General features: G+C 41.3%; 1 protein-coding gene across 2 annotated transcripts in view; it reads left to right on the top strand.

Annotated features, from left to right (window-relative positions):
* Positions 1–19,986, top strand: part of SLC24A3 (solute carrier family 24 member 3) — a 515,596-nt gene that overhangs the window by 100,620 nt on the left and 394,990 nt on the right. For both annotated transcript variants that reach the window (XM_069768940.1, XM_069768939.1), the window contains one exon: positions 14,262–14,414. In XM_069768940.1, coding sequence (XP_069625041.1) covers positions 14,262–14,414 — 153 coding nt within the window. The remainder of the gene's footprint in view (positions 1–14,261; positions 14,415–19,986) is intronic.

Here is a 19,986-nt window from a genome sequence, read left to right as displayed (position 1 = left end):
AAAACACCAATTGCCATCTCAGTAATGAGAAAATCTGTCTTCCCTGAAAACAGATTTTAGCCATGTACTGAGAGTGAAAGATCAACTCATTAGGAGAAAGCAAATTTCTCTTTCAAGATTTATTACGATGTTGCTCGTTTTCTTGTGTATTATTGATTTATGAAATAAAATGATGGTTAGACCTTAAGTTACACAGCTGAGCTCTGAAAAAACTCCAGTACAGTTAATGTATTGTAAGTACACCTATAAACAAGATGATCTTATTGCTTTAGAAGCCCGTTCCTATAGCCCTGAGGGTCAGGGCCGCTTTACAGTTCTCGTTCAGGAAGTTGGTGTGGTAGTTTTATCAGAATACTGTTGAAAAATATTGCGTGCGTAAAAGCTCTCATTATGTAAATTCAGACTTTACCTAAAATTAAAATGTAACTTTAATCTGAATAAATAAGAAAACTGGAGTCATTTTTAAGAAATAGATTGAAAATATAAATTTCTGTGTTTGTGACAATTGATTACAAATTATTTCCCCTGAATCTTAATCAGTGAACCTCTGCTATATATTATTAGTCTCCCATATAACTAATAACACCATAATACACTGAGAATATTGAGTACTTTTTCAAATGTGAGAAATTTGGATTCCCTTTGCCAAGAATACATTGTCATGATTCCTCCGCTCAGTGAGTGATTGTTTTGCTGTCCTATGGAAACTGTTTCATATTGAGTTGTCAGTGTTTTGATTGACAGCTCAGCTGGCTAATCTTGCGATGGGCGTGCTGAGCTGTTGGTGCTTTGATTGACAGCTTGGCTGTCCATTCTGTGACTGGGAGGTGTGGGACTTTCTCCAGGTGTTCTCTGTTCTGTAGATTGCCCAGCTTTTTAATTCAGCTGTTTGCCTGTAATCCCTGCCAGATGTAGTTAGTGTTTCCTGGTGTTTGTCATATTCTGTTACTCTGAGTTCTGATCTTCTGCTGCCTGACCCTTGGACTGTATTCTGACTATCCCTTTGTCTTATCCTTTTGCCTTTATCCACTATCTTCTGGTATTTTGACCCTTGGACCATGCCCTGACTTACGCCTTTGTCTTCACCCTTGGTTTTCTATGCGCTATCGTGGTACTAACCCTGGAATGTCTAACTTCTGTGCCTCAGTCTGTTCACAAGTTGTGACTAGCATCACATTATGTCTGGCCCCCTGTCGCTCATCACATGTCTCCCGAATTTTACAATCCAAATGACAGGCTTGAGTCATGGCCTCCTCCAAAGATCAGGGTGGAATATGCAAAGCCATAGCATACCTATAAGTAGCCATAAGGCCACAACGAAATGGACACCTGGGAGCAGCATTATTCTGCAGTACCTCAGAGGACAATTGCTGGGAGCTCCAAACTATAATCCTCAGCGGTGTCACCTCCCTGCATCAGGTCCATAATCTTAGCCTCCACAACCTAGATGCTGTCAGATTTGTCATAAATCATACCTAAGGCATCAAAAAATGTGTCAACAGAAGAATGTTCTTGGGCTAGTGAGGACAAAGAGAATGCCCAAGTGTGAGGACCCACACAATAGGGACATAATTATACCCACCCGCTTGGACTCATCCCCAGGAGATCTGGGTGAGTTTGCATAACATTCCACAGAATATTGCATTGGATAGAGGGGTGCAGTTTGTGTCCAAATTCTGGAAAGCATTTTGTAAGAAATTGGGGAATGATTGTCATTTTCCTGTGCTTACCATCCTGTAACCAACGGTCAGCAAGAGAGTACATTTAAGTCGTTGGAACCAACACTAAGGTCTTTCATTGCGGCTTAGCAAGAGGACTGGTCCTCATTCATACCTCTTACTAAGATCACCTTTAACAGGTGGGTTAACCAGTCTACAGTAACCTACTTTTTTTGTAATTATGGTTTTCATCCTCATGTTGACGAAAGTCTCGAGGATGAGTTCTTGCATGTCATGGAGTAGAGGTTGCCATATAAAAACTTGAGACTGTCTGGAGGGAGCTTCAGAAGACTATTGGGGTGGTTCAGCAGTGTCAGAGGTGGAAGGTGGATAGGAAACATTCAGGGGGCCCCATATTCAAGGTAGTTAACCCCGTAGCTTTCAGATTAAAACTTCCTCCATCTTTTCACATTTCAAATGTATTCCACAAATTACTGTTAAAAGAGTTTTGCCCTTCACTTTTGTCTATCTCTGCCGATTTTTGTCAATGACAGTTTGAAGTGCAAAAAATTGTTAATTTTCAGAAAGTCTAGAATTCACCTCAGTACCTCATTCATTGCAGAGGTTACAGACCAGAGGAGAGATCCCAAGTCTCTGCTCGATCTGTAAACGTCAATCATTTGGTCAAGGCCTTCCATGGCAGGTTTCCTTGTAAACCTGAAGGTCCATTGGCCCCCTCTAGAAGAGGTTGTGATGTCACAATTCCTGCACCCAGTGAGTGATTCTTTTGCAGTCCTATGGAAACTGTGTCATGCTAAGTTGTCAGTGTTTTCATTGACAGCTCAGCTGGCCAATCTGTGACTGGGAGGTGTGGAATTTTTTCCAGGTGTTCTCTGTTCTTAAAATTGCCCAAGCTGTTTAACTGAATTGTTTGCCTCTGATCTGTACCAACTGTAGTTTGTGCTTCCTGGTGAGTATTTGCCAGTTTATATTGCTCTAACTTCTGATCTTCCACTGCCCGACCCTTGAACCGTGTTCTGACTATTCCTTTGTCTTGTCCTTTTGCCTTTATCTGCTATCTTCTGGTATTTTGACCCTTGGGCCCTGAATTGACTTATGTATTTGTCTTCTCCCTTGGTTTTTTATGTGCTCTCTTGGTACAAACCATGGAAGGTCTGACTTCTTTGCCTCACGGTCTGTCCATGAGTAGTGACTAGCGTCACATTCATAAGTACTTCCAATATTAACTTAATATAGTTATTGCTAGAAAATAAAGTTTCCTCACTTTATGCTAATCATAATTTCTGAAGAGTTTGCAGATTGCTTTTCATCGTGATTATTCATTATAAATAGGAGAACATATTTTCTGACTGAAAAACATATCAGAATAGTAATTGCGCAGACAGTGATTATTATTAATTTCACAAGTCTCAGTATCTTTCAAATGACTTTATTGACTTCATGAAACATCATCCCAGAAGTGTGAATCAAGGCTTGCTCCATAGCTTACATTTATGCTTAAAACCATAATTATCAGTTTGGTCCTGGAGGCCAAGCCTAAGCCCCTTCGTTAGGGAATTCATCTAAGCACAATATAATTACTGTATGCTGTGGAAGCAATAATATCTTGATCTGTAAGGAGTCTTGTGTGAAAAAATCACTTTCTAGCTTGCAGCCCCTAACTGTGAAGATTAGTAATTAAAAGATGAACTTTTGTACAGATCGGCGAGTCTACTGGGATTGACAGTAAAAAAACAGCTTTCCTATAACTTTACTCTAGTGATCAGCAATGAAAAAAAGGGAGTTACAACACAATATAGTAAAAGCTAAATCTTTATTAAATATTAAAAACAACAATGCATAACATAAATATAAGATTCTATATGTAACAACCATTTAAGCTGCCTCCATGAGCAGGGTATCCAATAGTTCTCACCTCAATATGGTGCAGTGCCTACACCCGAATCTTACTGGAAGCTCTAGGGGAATGCAGGAACGTCTTCCTCTTGTGCCATGACTCGAGTTGACCCAGGAATCACTTCACTTGTCCATGATCTGTATATATTCACCAGAGATGAGATTAAAACAACCCAACAGGTTTGGGTTAAATGGTGTAAATGGAACAAGGAACAGCATACAAATGATATCACACAAACACCATAGACATGTGACTGTTAGAGGTACAGAATGTACTTTACAGCTATCCTGGATGACATGATAGCGCAGAGAAATCCCTGGGAAGTAAAACAGTATAGCTATATGAATATGAATTCCCTTGCATCATAGCAAGTAACAGTCCAGTGATAGGGCCAGGTTGCTGCAGATGTTGGCGTGCATGCAGGAACCGTCGGTGCACTTTAATGTCACAATCAAAGCAAAATTCCTTCTGTAACTGTTCTTTCATTAACTTCTTACCAGTATAACCACAAGTTCCAGTAATATCCCCTCAAAAATCATTTTCTTACAGATTCCTTAGTAAAGAAGCAATATTACCAGCAGGATGTTCTCACTCTATGTTGCAGCAACTCCTTCCCAAGAGTAGATTAGATGGTGGTGGACATCTTGTAATCTGGCTGGTCTGCAGATGTGCTTCAGCTCCAGTATTTTCTCATCCCCTCACACACTGAGCTATTGGGCTGTCAGCAATCACTCTGTGCCTCTGTTCTCTGCTATACAGAGTAAGGTTTACAGCAGTCTGTAATGGAGGAGCACACACATTTCCTCATGCCCAGCTAGCTCCTCCCTTCTACTCCAACTTGCTCAATCTCTTCCTCCACTACTCCTCCTCTTTCAGGATGTAAAGAGGAGTAAAGGCTGCTGGAAGTTGTAGACCAAAGCAGTGCAGCAAAAGAAGCATTAATGTCTGCTGCTGTGAATGTCTATTTCTTCACAGCTGCAGTAGTCTCTGTACACATTGTTCCCATTGCAGGTTTTACATATATATGTCCTAAAGGCAAATTCAATATAAAGTCAAGAGGCAATATTATTATGACACTTCCAATGTATGGTAAATCCAGGCCATTATTAAATATCACCTCAAATGACATTACAATGACAATAAAATTAAAATGGTTGTGTATCGTACAGCACATGCAAAAATTAATGTACTGTACGCATCAGGACTAAATAAATGTTAGTGCATCATCACAGTAGGCTAAATGGCATGTAAACATTAGTCCTTAGCCATGATATATAGAACAAGAGTGTGACATAAAGCCACCACTGCCACCCCGACGCACGTTTAGTGTGTCTTTCTCAAGTTTGATATTAATTGCATTGGTTTGAGAGTCAAACAAGCCAATGAAAACAATTTTGTAAATCTAAAGGTCTACAGATCTATCTTGACATTTGTTTCTCCTGCAAACATGGCTCATGCACTGCATGGAGGATGTGACAATATATGTGATCAATATGCAATAAGATAATAAAATATAAGTCAATTTTTCGCCTATTAGTATATGTCAAAAGCACCTTTTATTCATGCCAAAAATGTTTATTGGGGAAGAGAGGCCCACAGACACAACACCAGAATTGGCAGTGAATGTCTTCAATGCCTAAGGCAAGTCACTGTGAGTGTATGCAAATTGTCTCTTCAGAGTAAAGGAGGACTTGAACTCTGACCCTTTAAAAGCAAAACCCGAATCTCAGATTGCAGACACGTGTTTCAGGGTGTTGCCCCTCCTCAGTGCAAAGCATTACATCTGATTTGGGTGCATGAGAGGCCTCTGACTGGAGTCTATGGAGTAACGTTTCTTTTTGTGGAGAGTGATAAGCCAGCGTGTAGAGACAGGACCTGAAAGGAGAGACCTGCAGGGACACTGGAACAGGAGTTGCAAGGGATTGGAGAGTGATCTGCTGGATGATCCTGAAACTGATTTTCATCTTTGTATGACCTGTGGAATATGCTACATAACATAAAAATAATGTAAATATTGTTAGGGAGATTAAATTAAAATTTTCCTTTTCAATTACAGAGCCATGTGGGATCGACTATGAATAATATTTATATTATATTAATCAACTTTCATTCACAAGCAGAGCTAGTATTTTCATTCTATGCATTCCTGTAAAACTATTTCAGAGCTATGAAATTGTTTCTCGTATTAGTGGGGAAAAAAGCCTAAGGAAGAAATACTAATTTGTCCTGATCAAACACAGGTGGCAATTTGTCTGATTTTCATAAGCAGCTCACTACTCACTAGGTCTATGTAAGGCTGGAGAGACCTTAGTGCTCGGACTGTAGACATAGTCATCCAGCTAATAACCCTAAATTTTGATATAAGATTGCACACTTATTGTGGTGAGCATTGCCATGGTTAAGGTTTTGAACTGGAGTCTCTGGTCAATGGGGAGCCAGTGAACGGATTGACAGAGGGAAGAGGTTAGGGAATAGTGTGAAGACAGGCGGATTAGTAGGGCAGCATTGTTTAGGATAGATTGGAGGGGTGCGAGAGTGTTAGAGTGGATGCCATAGAGCAGGAGGTTGCAGCAGTCGAGGCAGGAGATGAAAAGGGCATGTACTAGTGTTTTTCCAGATTCTGATTAAGGAATGTATGGATCCAAGAAATATTTTTTCAGTTGGAGTCGGCTTGGATTAACTTTTTATGATATTCTAATTTTGTGAGAAGCACCTGTATACTTACAATTGCTCATTTTGCCCTTACCCAGAAAATTCTCCTATTTTCCATTAGATCTATGACATGACATGATTAAAAACTGACAAGCTGAATTCTTCTAAGCTCTATGTAGAAACAGGAGAAAACTTTTCTCTCTATGAGTCATAAGTCACTGCAAAACTCATTGGCAGGGGAAGGAAGGAGAAGCTGAGTCAGAAGTTAATGAGGGAATCATAAATGCAGAGACAAGAGACTTCCTATTTCTGTAGAGAGCATCAAAAAGAGAAGAATTATTTGGGTTGAAAGGTAAAATGAGCAATTCTAAGCACAGTGCCAATCAATTTGATGATTGCAATATATTACAAGGATAAAAACTTTGATGGGATTGCATTTTAACAATAGAAATATAAAGAAAAAAGCCCTAAAAAATCTGAATATACTGTACGAATAGTGTTTGTGACAAAACAAAAGTAACAAATGTTTACCATCTATTTTCCCATAGCTACATACATAAGTCCCCCGTGCTGGTATATACAATTGAAACTAGTAGTTTACATGCACTATATAAAAAAGACACATATGCATGTTTTTCTCAATATCTGACATGAAATCAGGATAAATTTTCCTGTTTTATGTCAATTAGGATTACCATTATTAAAATTTGAGAGAGAATGTTTTAAGGCATTTTTATTACTGCAAAGTAAAAGTTTACATACATTTCATTAGTATTTGGTAACATTGCCCTTAAACTGAATGACTTGGGTCAAACATTTGAGATATCCTTCCACAAGCTTCTCGCAATAGTTGGTCGGAATTTGGGCCCATTCCTCCTGGTGTAAACTGATCCAGGTTTCTAGGTCGCTTTGCTAGCACCGGCCTTTTCAGCTTTGCCCATAAATTTTCGATAAGATTCAGATCAGGGCTTTGTGATGGCCACTCCAAAACATCGACTTTGTTATCCTTAAGCCAGTTTGTTACCATTTTGGCAGTATTCTTCTGGTCATTGTCCATTTGGAAGACCGATTTCCTCCCAAGCTTTAACGTCCTGGCTGATGTCTTGAGATGTTGCTTCACTATTGCCAGATAATCTTCTTTTCTCATGATGCCAGCTATTTTGTGACAACATGATGCTGCCACCTCCGTGTTTCTCAGTTGGTATGGTGTTCTTAGGCTTCCAAACTTCTCACTTTTACCTCCAAACGTAATGATGGTCATTATACCCAAAAAGTTACATTTTAGTTTCATCAGACCACAGGACATGTCTCCAAAAATCAAGGTCTTTGTTACTGTATGCATTTGCAAACATTAATCTGGCTTTTTTATGATTATTTGGGAGTAATGTCTTCTTCCTGGCAGAGTGGCCTTGCAGCCCATGTTGATACAGTACTCGTTTCACTGTGGATATTGACACAATCTTACCAGCTTCCACCATCATCTTCACAAGGTCTTTTGCTTTTGTCCTTGGGTTGATATGCACATGTCAGACCAAAGCACGTTCATCTCTGGGACACAGAAGTCGTCTCCTTCCTGAGCAGTATGATGGCTAGACATTCCCATCTTGTTTGTACTTGCGTATAATTATTTGTACAGATGAACGAGACACCTTCAGGTATCTTGAAATTGTACCCAAGGATAAGCCAGACTTGTGCAAGTCCCCAATTTTCTTCTTGATATCTTGGCTGATTTCTTGAGACTTTCCCATGATGCTATGCAATGAAGCAGTGTGTTTCAGGTGTTCATTAAAATACATCCACAGGTGTCTCTCTAATTAACTCAGATGTTGCCAAAAATGTATCAGAAGCTTCCAAACACATGACATCATCATATGGGCAGTCCAGAATTGTTTAAACGCATAGTAATCTTAGTGTATGTAAGCTTTTGACTTTGCAGTAAGTAATAAAAATGCCTTAAAACATTCTCTCATTATTCTGGCATTTGGCAAATATTAATAACTAGATAGTGGCCCGATTCTAACGCATTGGGTATTCTAGAATATGTATGTATGTATGCATATAGCAGCCACATAGTATATAGCACAGGCCACATAGTATATAGGAGCCATGTAGTATATAGCAGCCATGCAGTATATAACAGCCACGTAGTTTATAACACAGCCCACGTAATGTATAGCACAGGCCACGTAATGTATGGCACAGGCCATGCAGTGTATAACACAGGCCACGCAGTATATAACACAGCCCACACAGTATATAATACAGCCCACACAGTATATAACACAGCCCACGCAGTATATAACACAGCCCACACATTATATAACACAGCCCATGTAATATATAGCAGCCACGGAGTATATGACACAGCCCACGTAATATATAGCACAGCCCACGCAGTATATAACACAGCCCACGCAGTATACAACACTGCCCACGCAGTATATAGCATCCATGCAGTATATAACACAGCCCACGTAGTATATAGCAGTGTGGGCACCATATCCCTGTTAAAAAAAATAATTAAAATAAAAAATACTTATATACTCACTCTCCGTCATCCAGCGAAGCTGTCTCGGTGCACAAGCGGCTGCCGCCAGCTTCCGATCCCAGAGATGCATTGCAAAATTACCCAGATGACTTAGCGGTCTCACGAGACCACTAAGTCTTCTGGGTAATTTCGCAATGCATCTCTGGGAACGGAAGCTGGCGGCAGCCGCGCGCGCATCGGCGGATGACAGAAGGTGAGAATAGCAGATTTTTTGTTTTTTATTATTATTAACATTAGATTTTGTTAGTATTGATGCTGCATAGGCAGCATCAATAGTAAAAAGTTGGTCACACATGGTTAATAGCAGCGTTAATTTAGTGCATTACATCGCGGCATACCGTGGTCTGTTAACGCTGCCATTAACCCTGTGTGAGCGCTGATTGGAGGGGAGTATGGAGCGGGTGCTGGACACTGACTGAACGGGAGTAGGGAGGGACTAATTCTTGCCCATCGCAATCAGCGACGCGGGATTTCCGGGACAGACAGAAGTGGACCTTAGACAATTATATATATAGATTGTGGTAATCCTAATTGACCTAAAACAGGAAAGGTATATTTTGATTTTATGTCAGAAATTGAGAAAAACATGCATATGTGTTTTTTATATAGTGTATTTAAACTTCTGGTTTCAACTGTATGTCCCCCATCCTGGGCCCCTTCTAGGTATATATGACCCGCAACCTGGTATGTATGTTCCCCTTCCTGGTATATACAGTTGTGTGAAAAAGTGTTTGCCCCTTCCTGATTTCCTATTCTTTTGCATGTTTCACACACTTAAATGTTTCAGATAAGCAAGCAAATTTAAATATTAGACAAAAAAAAACACAAGTAAACACAAAATGCAGTTTTTAAATGAAGGAAAAAGAAATCCAAACCTGCAGAGCCCTGTGTGAAAAATTGATTGCCTCCCTTAAAATCTAAATTAACTGCCGTTTATCACATTTTTAGAAAGCGGAGTTCAAATTCCCTAGCCACACGCAGGCTTAATTACTGCCACACCTGTTCTCAATCAAGAAGTCACTTTTATGGGATCTGCCTGACAAAGTGAATTAAACTAAAAGATAGTCAAAAGCAAGACATCATGTCCCATTACATTTGGCATTGAAGTAACACAGCATTTCAGAAATACCATCAGTAAAATGTGATGGTAGTGTGATGGTCTGGGGCTGTTTTGCCACTGCAGGAAGGCTTGCTGTGGTAAATGAAAACATGAATTCTGCTGCTTCCCAAAATATCCTGAAAGCATATGATCCAAAACACACCAGCAAGTCACCTTGCTGAAAAAAAAAATTAAGACTTTGGAATGGCCTAGTCAAAGTCCTGACCTTAATCCAATTGAGATGCTGTGGCATGACCTTAAAAAGGCAGTCCGTGCTCAGAAACTCTCCAATGTGGCTGTAATACAACTCTGCAAAGATCAGTGGGCCAAAATTCCTCCTGAACGTTGTAAAAACTCATTGCCAGTTATCACAAACGCTTGATTGCAGTTCTTGCTGCTAAAGATGGCCCACCGCATCCATGCCACGCCATATTGATGCAATAACTGATGCAAAAGGAGCCCCAACCAAGTATTGAGTGCATTTACTGAACATACATCTTAATAAACCAACATTTTGTATTTTAAAGTAATTTTTCAAGCTGGCGTTGAAAGTATTCTAATTTACTGAGATAATGACTTTTGGGTGTTCATTGGCTGTAAGCCATAATCATCAACATTAACAGAAACAAACACTTGAAATGGGTCACTCTGTTTGTAATGACTATATAATACTAGCTATTGAACCCGTTCTACGCCCGGGTGGCGAGCATTTATATTGGTATATGGTCTCCATCCTGGTATGTGCTGCTCCATCCTGCGCCCTAATCTTGTCATGTGCTGCTCCCATCCTGCGTCCCCATCCTGTCATGTGCTGCTCCCATCCTGCGCCCCCTTTCTGACATGTGCTGCTCCCATCCTGCGCCCCCATTCTGACATGTGCTGCTCCCATCCTGCGCCCCCATTCTGACATGTGCTGCTCCCATCCTGCGTCCCCATCCTGTCATGTGCTGCTCCCATCCTGTGCCCCCATTCTGACGTGCTGCTCCCATCCTGTACCCCCGTTCTGTCATGTGCTGCTCCCATCCTGCGCCCCCGTTCTGTCATGTGCTGCCCTATTCTGTCATGTGCTGCTCCCATCCTGCGCCCCCGTTCTGTCATGTGCTGCTCCCATCCTGCGCCCCCGTTCTGTCATGTGCTGCTCCCATCCTGCGCCACCGTTCTTTAATTTGCTGCTCCCATCCATATGCCCCATACGCTGCTCCATAAAGGTTTATGGCCCCCATAAAATGCTCCATAGTATGTGCCCTCATACACTGCTCCATTATGGTTTATGGCCCCATAAGATGCTCCATTATGGTTTATAGCCCCATAAGATTCTCCATTGTATATGCCCCGTATGCTGCTGCAATATATAAAAAAAAAAACCATACTCACCTATGGTCGCTGGGCGCCGAGTGCTTGGGGACCTGAGCAGGCGGGAACACCGGCGCGCTGTGGGGGTCAGGTGCCGGTATCGCCGCCAGCTCAGGCCCCCCAGCACTTACTATATTCACCTGGCCCCGTTCCACCGCTGCGCACCGCCATCTTCCCGGTCCTCTGGCTGTGACTGGTCAGTCAGAGGGCGGCGCCGGCGCGCATTAAGCGCGTCATCGCGCCCTCTGAAGTGAAGGTCGAGGCCGAGGACCGGGAAGATGGCGGCGCGCAGCGGTGGAACGGGACAGGTGAATATAGCTTATACTCACCCTCCTGGCGGTCCCTGCTTCTCTGTTCGAGATCGCGGTGTGCGTTCAGTGCTTACGCATACCGCGATCTCCTGGGAGCGTCACTCTGTGAGGCCCAGACTGCACCGGCGCTTGCGCAGTCTATAAAGGCTTCGGGCAGAGTGACGCTCCCAGCGTTATATTATAGATATGAGTTTCACTTTTTGCATTGAAGAACTGAAATAAATTAACTTTTTCATGATATTCTAATTTTGTGAGAAGCACCTGTAATATGATGAGTGCAATATATTAAGAGGGTACAAATTTTGATGAGAGTGCTTCTTAAAATGCGAGCTGTGATATCCCCTCTCTAAATAGATTCACCCCAAAATCGTTGCTGTGCTGCATTCCCTGCCTTGACTTTTAAACAGGCTATGACAAGCTGTTTTATACTATGTTATATTATTGGGTAGCCTGCCTAGTCGTGCCTGAGCCTTTACTAGTTAATGCCATCTTCTGTATAAAACAGTGGTGGGCATTTTTTGCACTTCAGATGAATTAAATTGCAAATTGTTCAAATTCGCCATAGCCCTAGTAGTGTCCTAAAATTCTACATGTATTTTATTTGCATGAAATCGATTTGCTCATCTATATTTTGTAGTAATTGACAGTGAATGGCATTTTGATTTGTAAAAGTTTTGATGCTTTATCTTAAGGGCATCAAAATTGTTTCTACACTTTAAGCAATGTTTCCTATGTTTCATTTTTTCCAATTGTTCTTTGCGGATCTGTGAATCAAATGTTTAGTCTACACCGTCTCATGGAGGAGAACTTTGTATTTAGAGAGAGATTATTTTCTAAATATTAGCTGGGAGTTTTAGCTTAAGGTCTCCTCTTTTGTCAACCTATACTTAAAAGTGATAAATGAAGAAAACTTAAATATGAAAATAGAAAAATGTCCCAAACAATCAATGATACTTTTAGAATGATCAGTCAAGAAAAAGGGAGTTTGGAAGAATCTTCAAAGACTTCAGTTTTTGACTGACAAACATCTCCTTCAAGGGTGTATTAACTATAAAAGACTGCTCGAGTGGTTGCTGTGGGACTTTTGTAAGGTCTTCATTCAGAGATTGTATGAATATATAGTGAGAATCCATCAATGATTTGTCTCCAAATTTACTGCAATGTTATAAAACAAGGACTGGAAAATGTACTTAATACATGAAAATGACATGAGCTCACCACATTAAGGTTTAGGGATGTGGTGGTGTCAAGTAGAACATGAAAGGTTAATATTTTATGATTGATTAAAGCCTAGCCTAATATCTTCTTGGTATGTTATTGGGATATGCTGAAGGCCTTCCATAATTATGAAATGTGCACTCAACATTTTTTTCAGGCAGGCAAACCAAGAGAAAGATGCTTCAAGTAATGCAAGCATTTTCTTTCCTCAAGGGTCTTTTTTGTGTTTGGTCATTGCCGGAGAGCTTCTTGGGCATTTTTGTCCATTGGTGTTTTTTGAGCCATCTAATTGCCTTTTATTGTATAGAGAATCTTCAGAGCTGAAAATGCCTGAAGAATGGTTTGCTCATATCTTTTAACCACTTGACATCTTTAAAAACATTAAAAAAAAAGCTCGACAGACTAAAAAATATGTCCATGAATTCGTTTTTATATAGAAAAGCACATGTTCATTATAATAAGGCATTTTCTAGGTGCTTCTTCAGGTGGGTTTCAGAGTGGATCTCCCTGAAAATGATGTTGTGTGCACATACCCTTAGGCTAATATTCTCGTATATGGATATGAGAATCTCATATATTGATAATATTGCTGCTGACCTGATATATTGATAGTATGGCTGATCGTATAGATTGATAGTATGGCTGACCTCATATATTGATAATATGGCTGCTCAGTTCCTACCGGCTTGAAGACTAAGGCCATGCTGAATAATAGATAAGAGATCAGACGGAGTACAATAAAGGTACCGTCACACTAAACGATATCGCTAGCGATCCGTGACGTTGCAGCGTCCTGGCTAGCGATATCGTTCAGTTTGACACGCAGCAGCGATCAGAATCCTGCTGTGATGTCGTTTGGTCGCTGCAGAAAGTCCAGCACTTTATTTCGTCGCTGGACTTCCTGCTGACATCGCTGAATCGGTGTGTGTGACGCCGATTCAGCGATGTCTTCGCTGGTAACCAGGGTAAACATCGCGTTACTAAGCGCAGGGCCGCGCTTAGTAACCCGATGTTTACCCTGGTTACCATCCTAAAAGTAAAAAAAACAAACGCTTCATTCTTACCTTCCGCTGTCTGTCCCCGGTGCTGTGCTTTCCTGCACTGACTGTGAGCACAGCGGCCGGAAAGCAGAGCGGTGACGTCACCGCTGTGCTTTCCGGCCGCTGTGCTCACAGCCAGTACAGAGAAGCAGAGCGCCGGGGACAGACAGCGGAAGGTAAGTATGAAGCGTTTGTTTTTTTTACTTTTAGGATGGTAACCAGGGTAATCATCGGGTTACTAAGCGCGGCCCTGCGCTTAGTAACCCGATGTTTACCCTGGTTACCGGCATCGTTGGTCGCTGGAGAGCTGTCTGTGTGACAGCTCTCCAGCGACCAAACAGCGACGCTGCAGCGATCCGGATCGTTGTCGGTATCGCTGCAGCGTCGCTTAGTGTGACGGTACCTTAAGAGTGAGTGATCTCTGTAGACAATGTGATTAAGTCAGCTTTGTGTTCATGTTATAGGTATTGAAGAAAACAACTCGTTACATGGAAACCAGAGAAATGTATTAGACATCAATGCCAATAGTAATGGACGAGGACTGCTTTGGGCGGATGATGAAAATTTTACTGAAATTCAAGGTGAACACAGACATCGTAAGAACTGCACAGAACCAGGTAGGAAATTTCAATTTTCCATTGCTGTACTTTAGATAACTCTCTTTTATTAGGTGGTTTCTCTCCATGTTGAATCCATCTATATTTTTTATCAACATGTTCACCACTTTTTGCTGTTTTATTTAGATATTATTTACATTATGTTGTGGAATTGATTCTAAGTTTAATTATGTTACTTGAAGAGTTTTTTTTCCAAGGCTTTAATATTGATTACTTATTTTTAGGATCAATATCATCAATACCAGAACAATGGAGGTCCAACTCCTGGCATCTCACCAATCAGTTGATTGAAAGGCTGCAGCTCACCGGAACCTGCATACACTGTGTGCACCACTGTCTCTTCAATCCACTGTCTTGTTGGGCGCAGGGAGTTGGCTGTCCACTGATTTGATATTGGTGGCTCTGTCGTAAGGAAAGCTCATCAGTGTTAAAGTCCCACAAAACCTCTTTAAGTAATGTAATCCTTCTTATGGATTGAAAACTTGTATGGGGGAACAGGTCTCCCATACATGATGTCTATACCTTCATTTCTGTGCATAGCATCATTTTAGATGATTGCTGAAATGTACTAAAACAATTCTGCATGTGGCAACTTTCACACACAGTCTGTGTAGCTCATTTTATCTTGCAAATCATTCAGTCCAGAGTATGTCCATGGCAGTAGATAGAAGTTCACCGAGCTTAGTTGGTCTGGGGTACAAAAATAATAAATAATTAAAAAATAAAAAATGGCTGCAATACTTTTTCTTACCTCCAGGGGTGCTGCAGTTATTTTTTAAATGCACAGCTTTAGTTGCCTAATTGTGCTGTGCTATTCTGGAGAACAAGACCAGCACCTCCAAGCTAATGTGAACAGTCGCCAACCAAAAAAACATTATACCGGTAAGTTGAAAAACGATAAAGGCTGCACCATAATTTACCAAGAATGATTACTCTAGAACAGTGTTCCCCAACTCCGGTCCTCAAGAACCACGAACAGGTCATGTTTTCAGGATTTCCTTAGTATTGCACAGGTGATAATTGCATCACCTGCACAGGCAATAATTCCATCACCTGTGTAATACTAAGAAAATCCTGAAAACATGACCTGTTGGTGGCTCTTGAGGACCGGACTTGGGGAACACTGCTCTAGAACATTGAAAATGCATTACTGCCATAGAAAATAGGAAAAAAAGCGCTATATAATGAACACTTGAAATATTTATCTACAAAAATAGCTATGAACAAATGAAGGTACTTCGCGCAAAAATTGGCCAATGTATGTGAGCCCTACTCTGAATATTGTTACAGTTGAAATAATCTTATTTTTTCATAAATCTGTTGCATTTTCCAAGCGTGATCCCTAGCTATAAGTTTTCTCTAGTATTACATATCTTCAAATTTTTTTCAGTGTCTACGTGTTTGTTATAATTAAAAACGTGATAAGATGATCACATACATAACCCGGTCCTGCATTGAAAACTATCTTTCTTCTATTTTGCTTGTTTTATCTTTATTCTTGCAAAATATAAAAGAAATCATTCAGGACACGAGCAAATTCTAGTATATGGAATAATGGGAACCAGCTGAGCAAAGTTAGTTTGCATAAAGATGTAATAATATATTCTGGGCTGCAGACAAATATAGGATGTAAGACTGTACGGAATGCGCTATACAAGGTTTCGCTTTTCTGAGCATTGGCTGCAAAACCACAGAACAAATGCCAGTAAACCATCGCTGGAATTGATCAACTGGCCGCAATTCATGTGTACGAACTTTGACTTGACTAATATGTATGACGGTTCATTTACATGTCAAACTTTACTTCTCTCATTTTGCCAAATTGAAGGTTTTTTTTTTTAATCAAAGTTTCCTGTTTCTGTTTTGTGGAAGTTGTCAGATCCTGCAGCTGCTTATGGCATTCATTTTTATGACCATACAAACATGTTGTCGGTAAAACATGTATATTTTATTTTCTATATTATGCCCAGAAACTACACCTTTAATGCATTTATAGCATAGTCCTTTATTAACTCAGCCTGTCCCAATTTCTGCAGCTGGATTTAATCCTGGCCGATGTGGTAAATTTCCAATGGTTCCTATGGAAGTTACATATGCAATGTTATTCAAAGAATTATACAGTTTAAACTACAACTTACATGTGTATATATAAAAGTTGCAATGATAAAATATGAAACAAATATTGTTTGAGTGTCCTTGCGAGTCTGTTTTACAGCGAGTTAGGCGCTATGTGTGATGCCGTATGCTGCCCAAAAACAAAAACTTTTTTTCCAAAGACTCTATCCATCAGATATTACATCAACCTTGAACAAAGCCAACGAGTAATTACCGACAATCTGAGGGCAGCATGAGGTAGGGGCTGAGACACTAAATTCAGAGCTGTGTGTTGTTGTTTCAATATGAGTGATTTATTAGCAGGAGATTATCACTACAGGACTAGCTGCCCCCATGCAGCCTGGTCCATCCATGCCCCCAGGCACTGATTAGCATCTTACAGTCAATGTAGAATGTACACAGAAAACTGTGTTGTGGGCGGGGTTAGCTTTCTTAGCTCTGCTGCATGCTACATCTAGGAACTCTGGTTGTATCACAACTGCTGCACCCAGTAAACTAAATGATACATCACTGGAATCAGAGTCTCTTTTTCTGCATTATGCTACTCTCTGATGATGTAGTAAAAATCTGGTGACAGGTTCCATTTAAACGAAATCTATCCCACAAAACTATTCAGTATATCAATTGCTCAGATCACCCTGCTGTATAAGAGATAGGACTGTATTTACAACATGACAGCTTCCGTTTGAATCTTTCTAGTAGAAATTGCCATCTTTCCCCTTGTATTGCTGAATAATGTACCGTATTTTTCGGACTATAAGACGCACCGGACCATTAGACGCACCCCAAATTTGGGGTGAAAATTGCAGAAAAAAAGATTTTTTTATAAGATGGGGGTCACAGGAGGCATGGTGTCAGCAGAGGTGGGGTGATGTGGTACGGCGTGCACCTGAGCAGGGTCCCTTCCTGCTTTGGTGGGCGACGCCACGGCCTGGTGTCCATGGGGGGGTTGCAGCAGTGCTGTGACGATGGCAGAGGTGCGGGGATAATGAGCGGTATGGCGTGACCAGACTCCCTTCCACAGGTGAGGTGATGCAGCAGCCCGGTAAGCAGCAGAGACGGGTTAATTACCAGTTTATCGGTGGTGGCAGCCATCTTCCTGAGGCCGCACGTGCGCAGATGGAGTGGTCTGCTTCTCGGGGCTTCAGGAAAATGGCCGCAGGAGGCCGCGCGTGCGCAGATGGAGATCGCGGTGGTCATTTTCCTGAAGCCGAGATCTAAATCTGCGAACTCGGCTTAAGGAAAATGGCCGCCACGATCTCCATCTGCGCACTCGCGGCCTCCCGAGGCTATTTTCCTGAAGCCATGGGAAGCAGAGCACTCCATCTGCGCACATGCGGCCTCAGGAAGATGGCTGCCACCACCGATAAACCGGTAATTAACCCGCCTCTGCTGCTTGCCAGGCTGCTGCATCACCTCACCTGTTGAAGGGACCCCGCTCACGCCATACCGCCTCCTCATCCCCGCACCTCTGCTGCCGCACATCTGCCGCCGCCACACCACTGACGGTAAGCCTGCATTACGACTATAAGACGCACCCCACATTTTCCCCCCTTTTTGGGGGGGGGGAAAAGTGCGTCTTATAGTCAGGATAATACGATAATTTAACACTTGCAGAAATCTTAATAAACATGGTATAAAATGCAGAGACATTAGTTGTAAAGCTCTGTAACTCACATGATGTAAGCCCTGGGTGTGCCAAAACAAAGTCCACGTTGCTGGCATTTTTCATGACATTCCATTGTTCACAAGAGTCAAGTAACAAGACTCTGTAGTTCAAGAAATGTTATAGACCCGGCTTTCAATATGTCAAAATATCTGTAAAAGAATTTTCTCATGAAGACAACCCCTTTTTTAATGTAATTCAGCCCAACAGTGTGCTGATTTGCTGGCAATACATTTCTCTTACAGTGAGCATTGAGAACACATTTGGTATTCCATGTTGTCCATTGCAAAATATTGGTAGACCATGAAATACATTGATATCTTGAGTCAACCAGATCGAAAGAGATCTTATCTGTATTAGGCTACTTTCACACATCAGGTTTTTGCCATCAGACACAATCCGTCGAATGTTTTAAAAAAATGGATCAGTGGGAGATTGTCAAAAACTGATGCAACTAATCCATTTTTTCAACGGATCCGATTAGCATATCCAGATAATTGGAATAAAAAAAAATGGAGCATGCTCAGTTTAAAAAAACGGAATCCGGCTCCTTCTGGCTCCCATAGGCTTCCATTCTAGCAAAAAGACGGATCCGGCGCTTCGCTTCGCCGGAGACAAAAAACGTTACTGTTTTTTCCAGATGCGGAAACGACATTTTTGCCAGATCCAGTAAAAACTGGAAGAAACATAAGATCATCCGGCGCTAATACAAGTCTATGGGAAAAAACTGGATCCGGCGGCATCTTTCGCCGGTTACAGTTTTTTCAAAATTTGCCGGATTGAGCCTGACGGCAAAAGACGGATGTGTGAAAGTAGCCTTAGTGACCAATGTCATCCAAACCCCTAAATAACGCATGTGGATAGGGTTAGTGTGATGACCAAGAAATATTTCTATATACAGTGGGGCAAAAAAGTATTTAGTCAGTCAGCAATAGTGCAAGTTCCACCACTTAAAAAGATGAGAGGCGTCTGTAATTTACATCATAGGTAGACCTCAACTATTGGAGACAAACTGAGAAAAAAAAATCCAGAAAATCACATTGTCTGATTTTTTAACATTTTATTTGCATATTATGGTGGAAAATAAGTATTTGGTCAGAAACAAACAATCAAGATTTCTGGCTCTCACAGACCTGTAACTTCTTCTTTAAGAGTCTCCTCTTTCCTCCACTCATTACCTGTAGTAATGGCACCTGTTTAAACTTGTTATCAGTATAAAAAGACACCTGTGCACACCCTCAAACAGTCTGACTCCAAACTCCACTATGGTGAAGACCAAAGAGCTGTCAAAGGACACCAGAAACAAAATTGTAGCCCTGCACCAGGCTGGGAAAACTGAATCTGCAATAGCCAACCAGCTTGGAGTGAAGAAATCAACAGTGGGAGCAATAATTAGAAAATGGAAGACATACAAGACCACTGATAATCTCCCTCGATCTGGGGCTCCACGCAAAATCCCACCCCGTGGGGTCAGAATGATCATAAGAACGGTGAGCAAAAATCCCAGAACCACGCGGGGAGACCTAGTGAATGAACTGCAGAGAGCTGGGACCAATGTAACAAGGCCTACCATAAGTTACACACTACGCCACCATGGACTCAGATCCTGCAGTGCCAGACGTGTCCCACTGCTTAAGCCAGTACATGTCCGGGCCCGTCTGAAGTTTGCTAGAGAGCATTTGGATGATCCAGAGGAGTTTTGGGAGAATGTCCTATGGTCTGATGAAACCAAACTGGAACTGTTTGGTAGAAACACAACTTGTCGTGTTTGGAGGAAAAAGAATACTGAGT

This window comes from Ranitomeya imitator, chromosome 5 (assembly GCF_032444005.1).
Source record: "Ranitomeya imitator isolate aRanImi1 chromosome 5, aRanImi1.pri, whole genome shotgun sequence".
Classification (NCBI taxonomy): Eukaryota; Metazoa; Chordata; class Amphibia; order Anura; family Dendrobatidae; genus Ranitomeya; species Ranitomeya imitator.
This window is presented reverse-complemented; position numbering and strand designations above follow the sequence as displayed.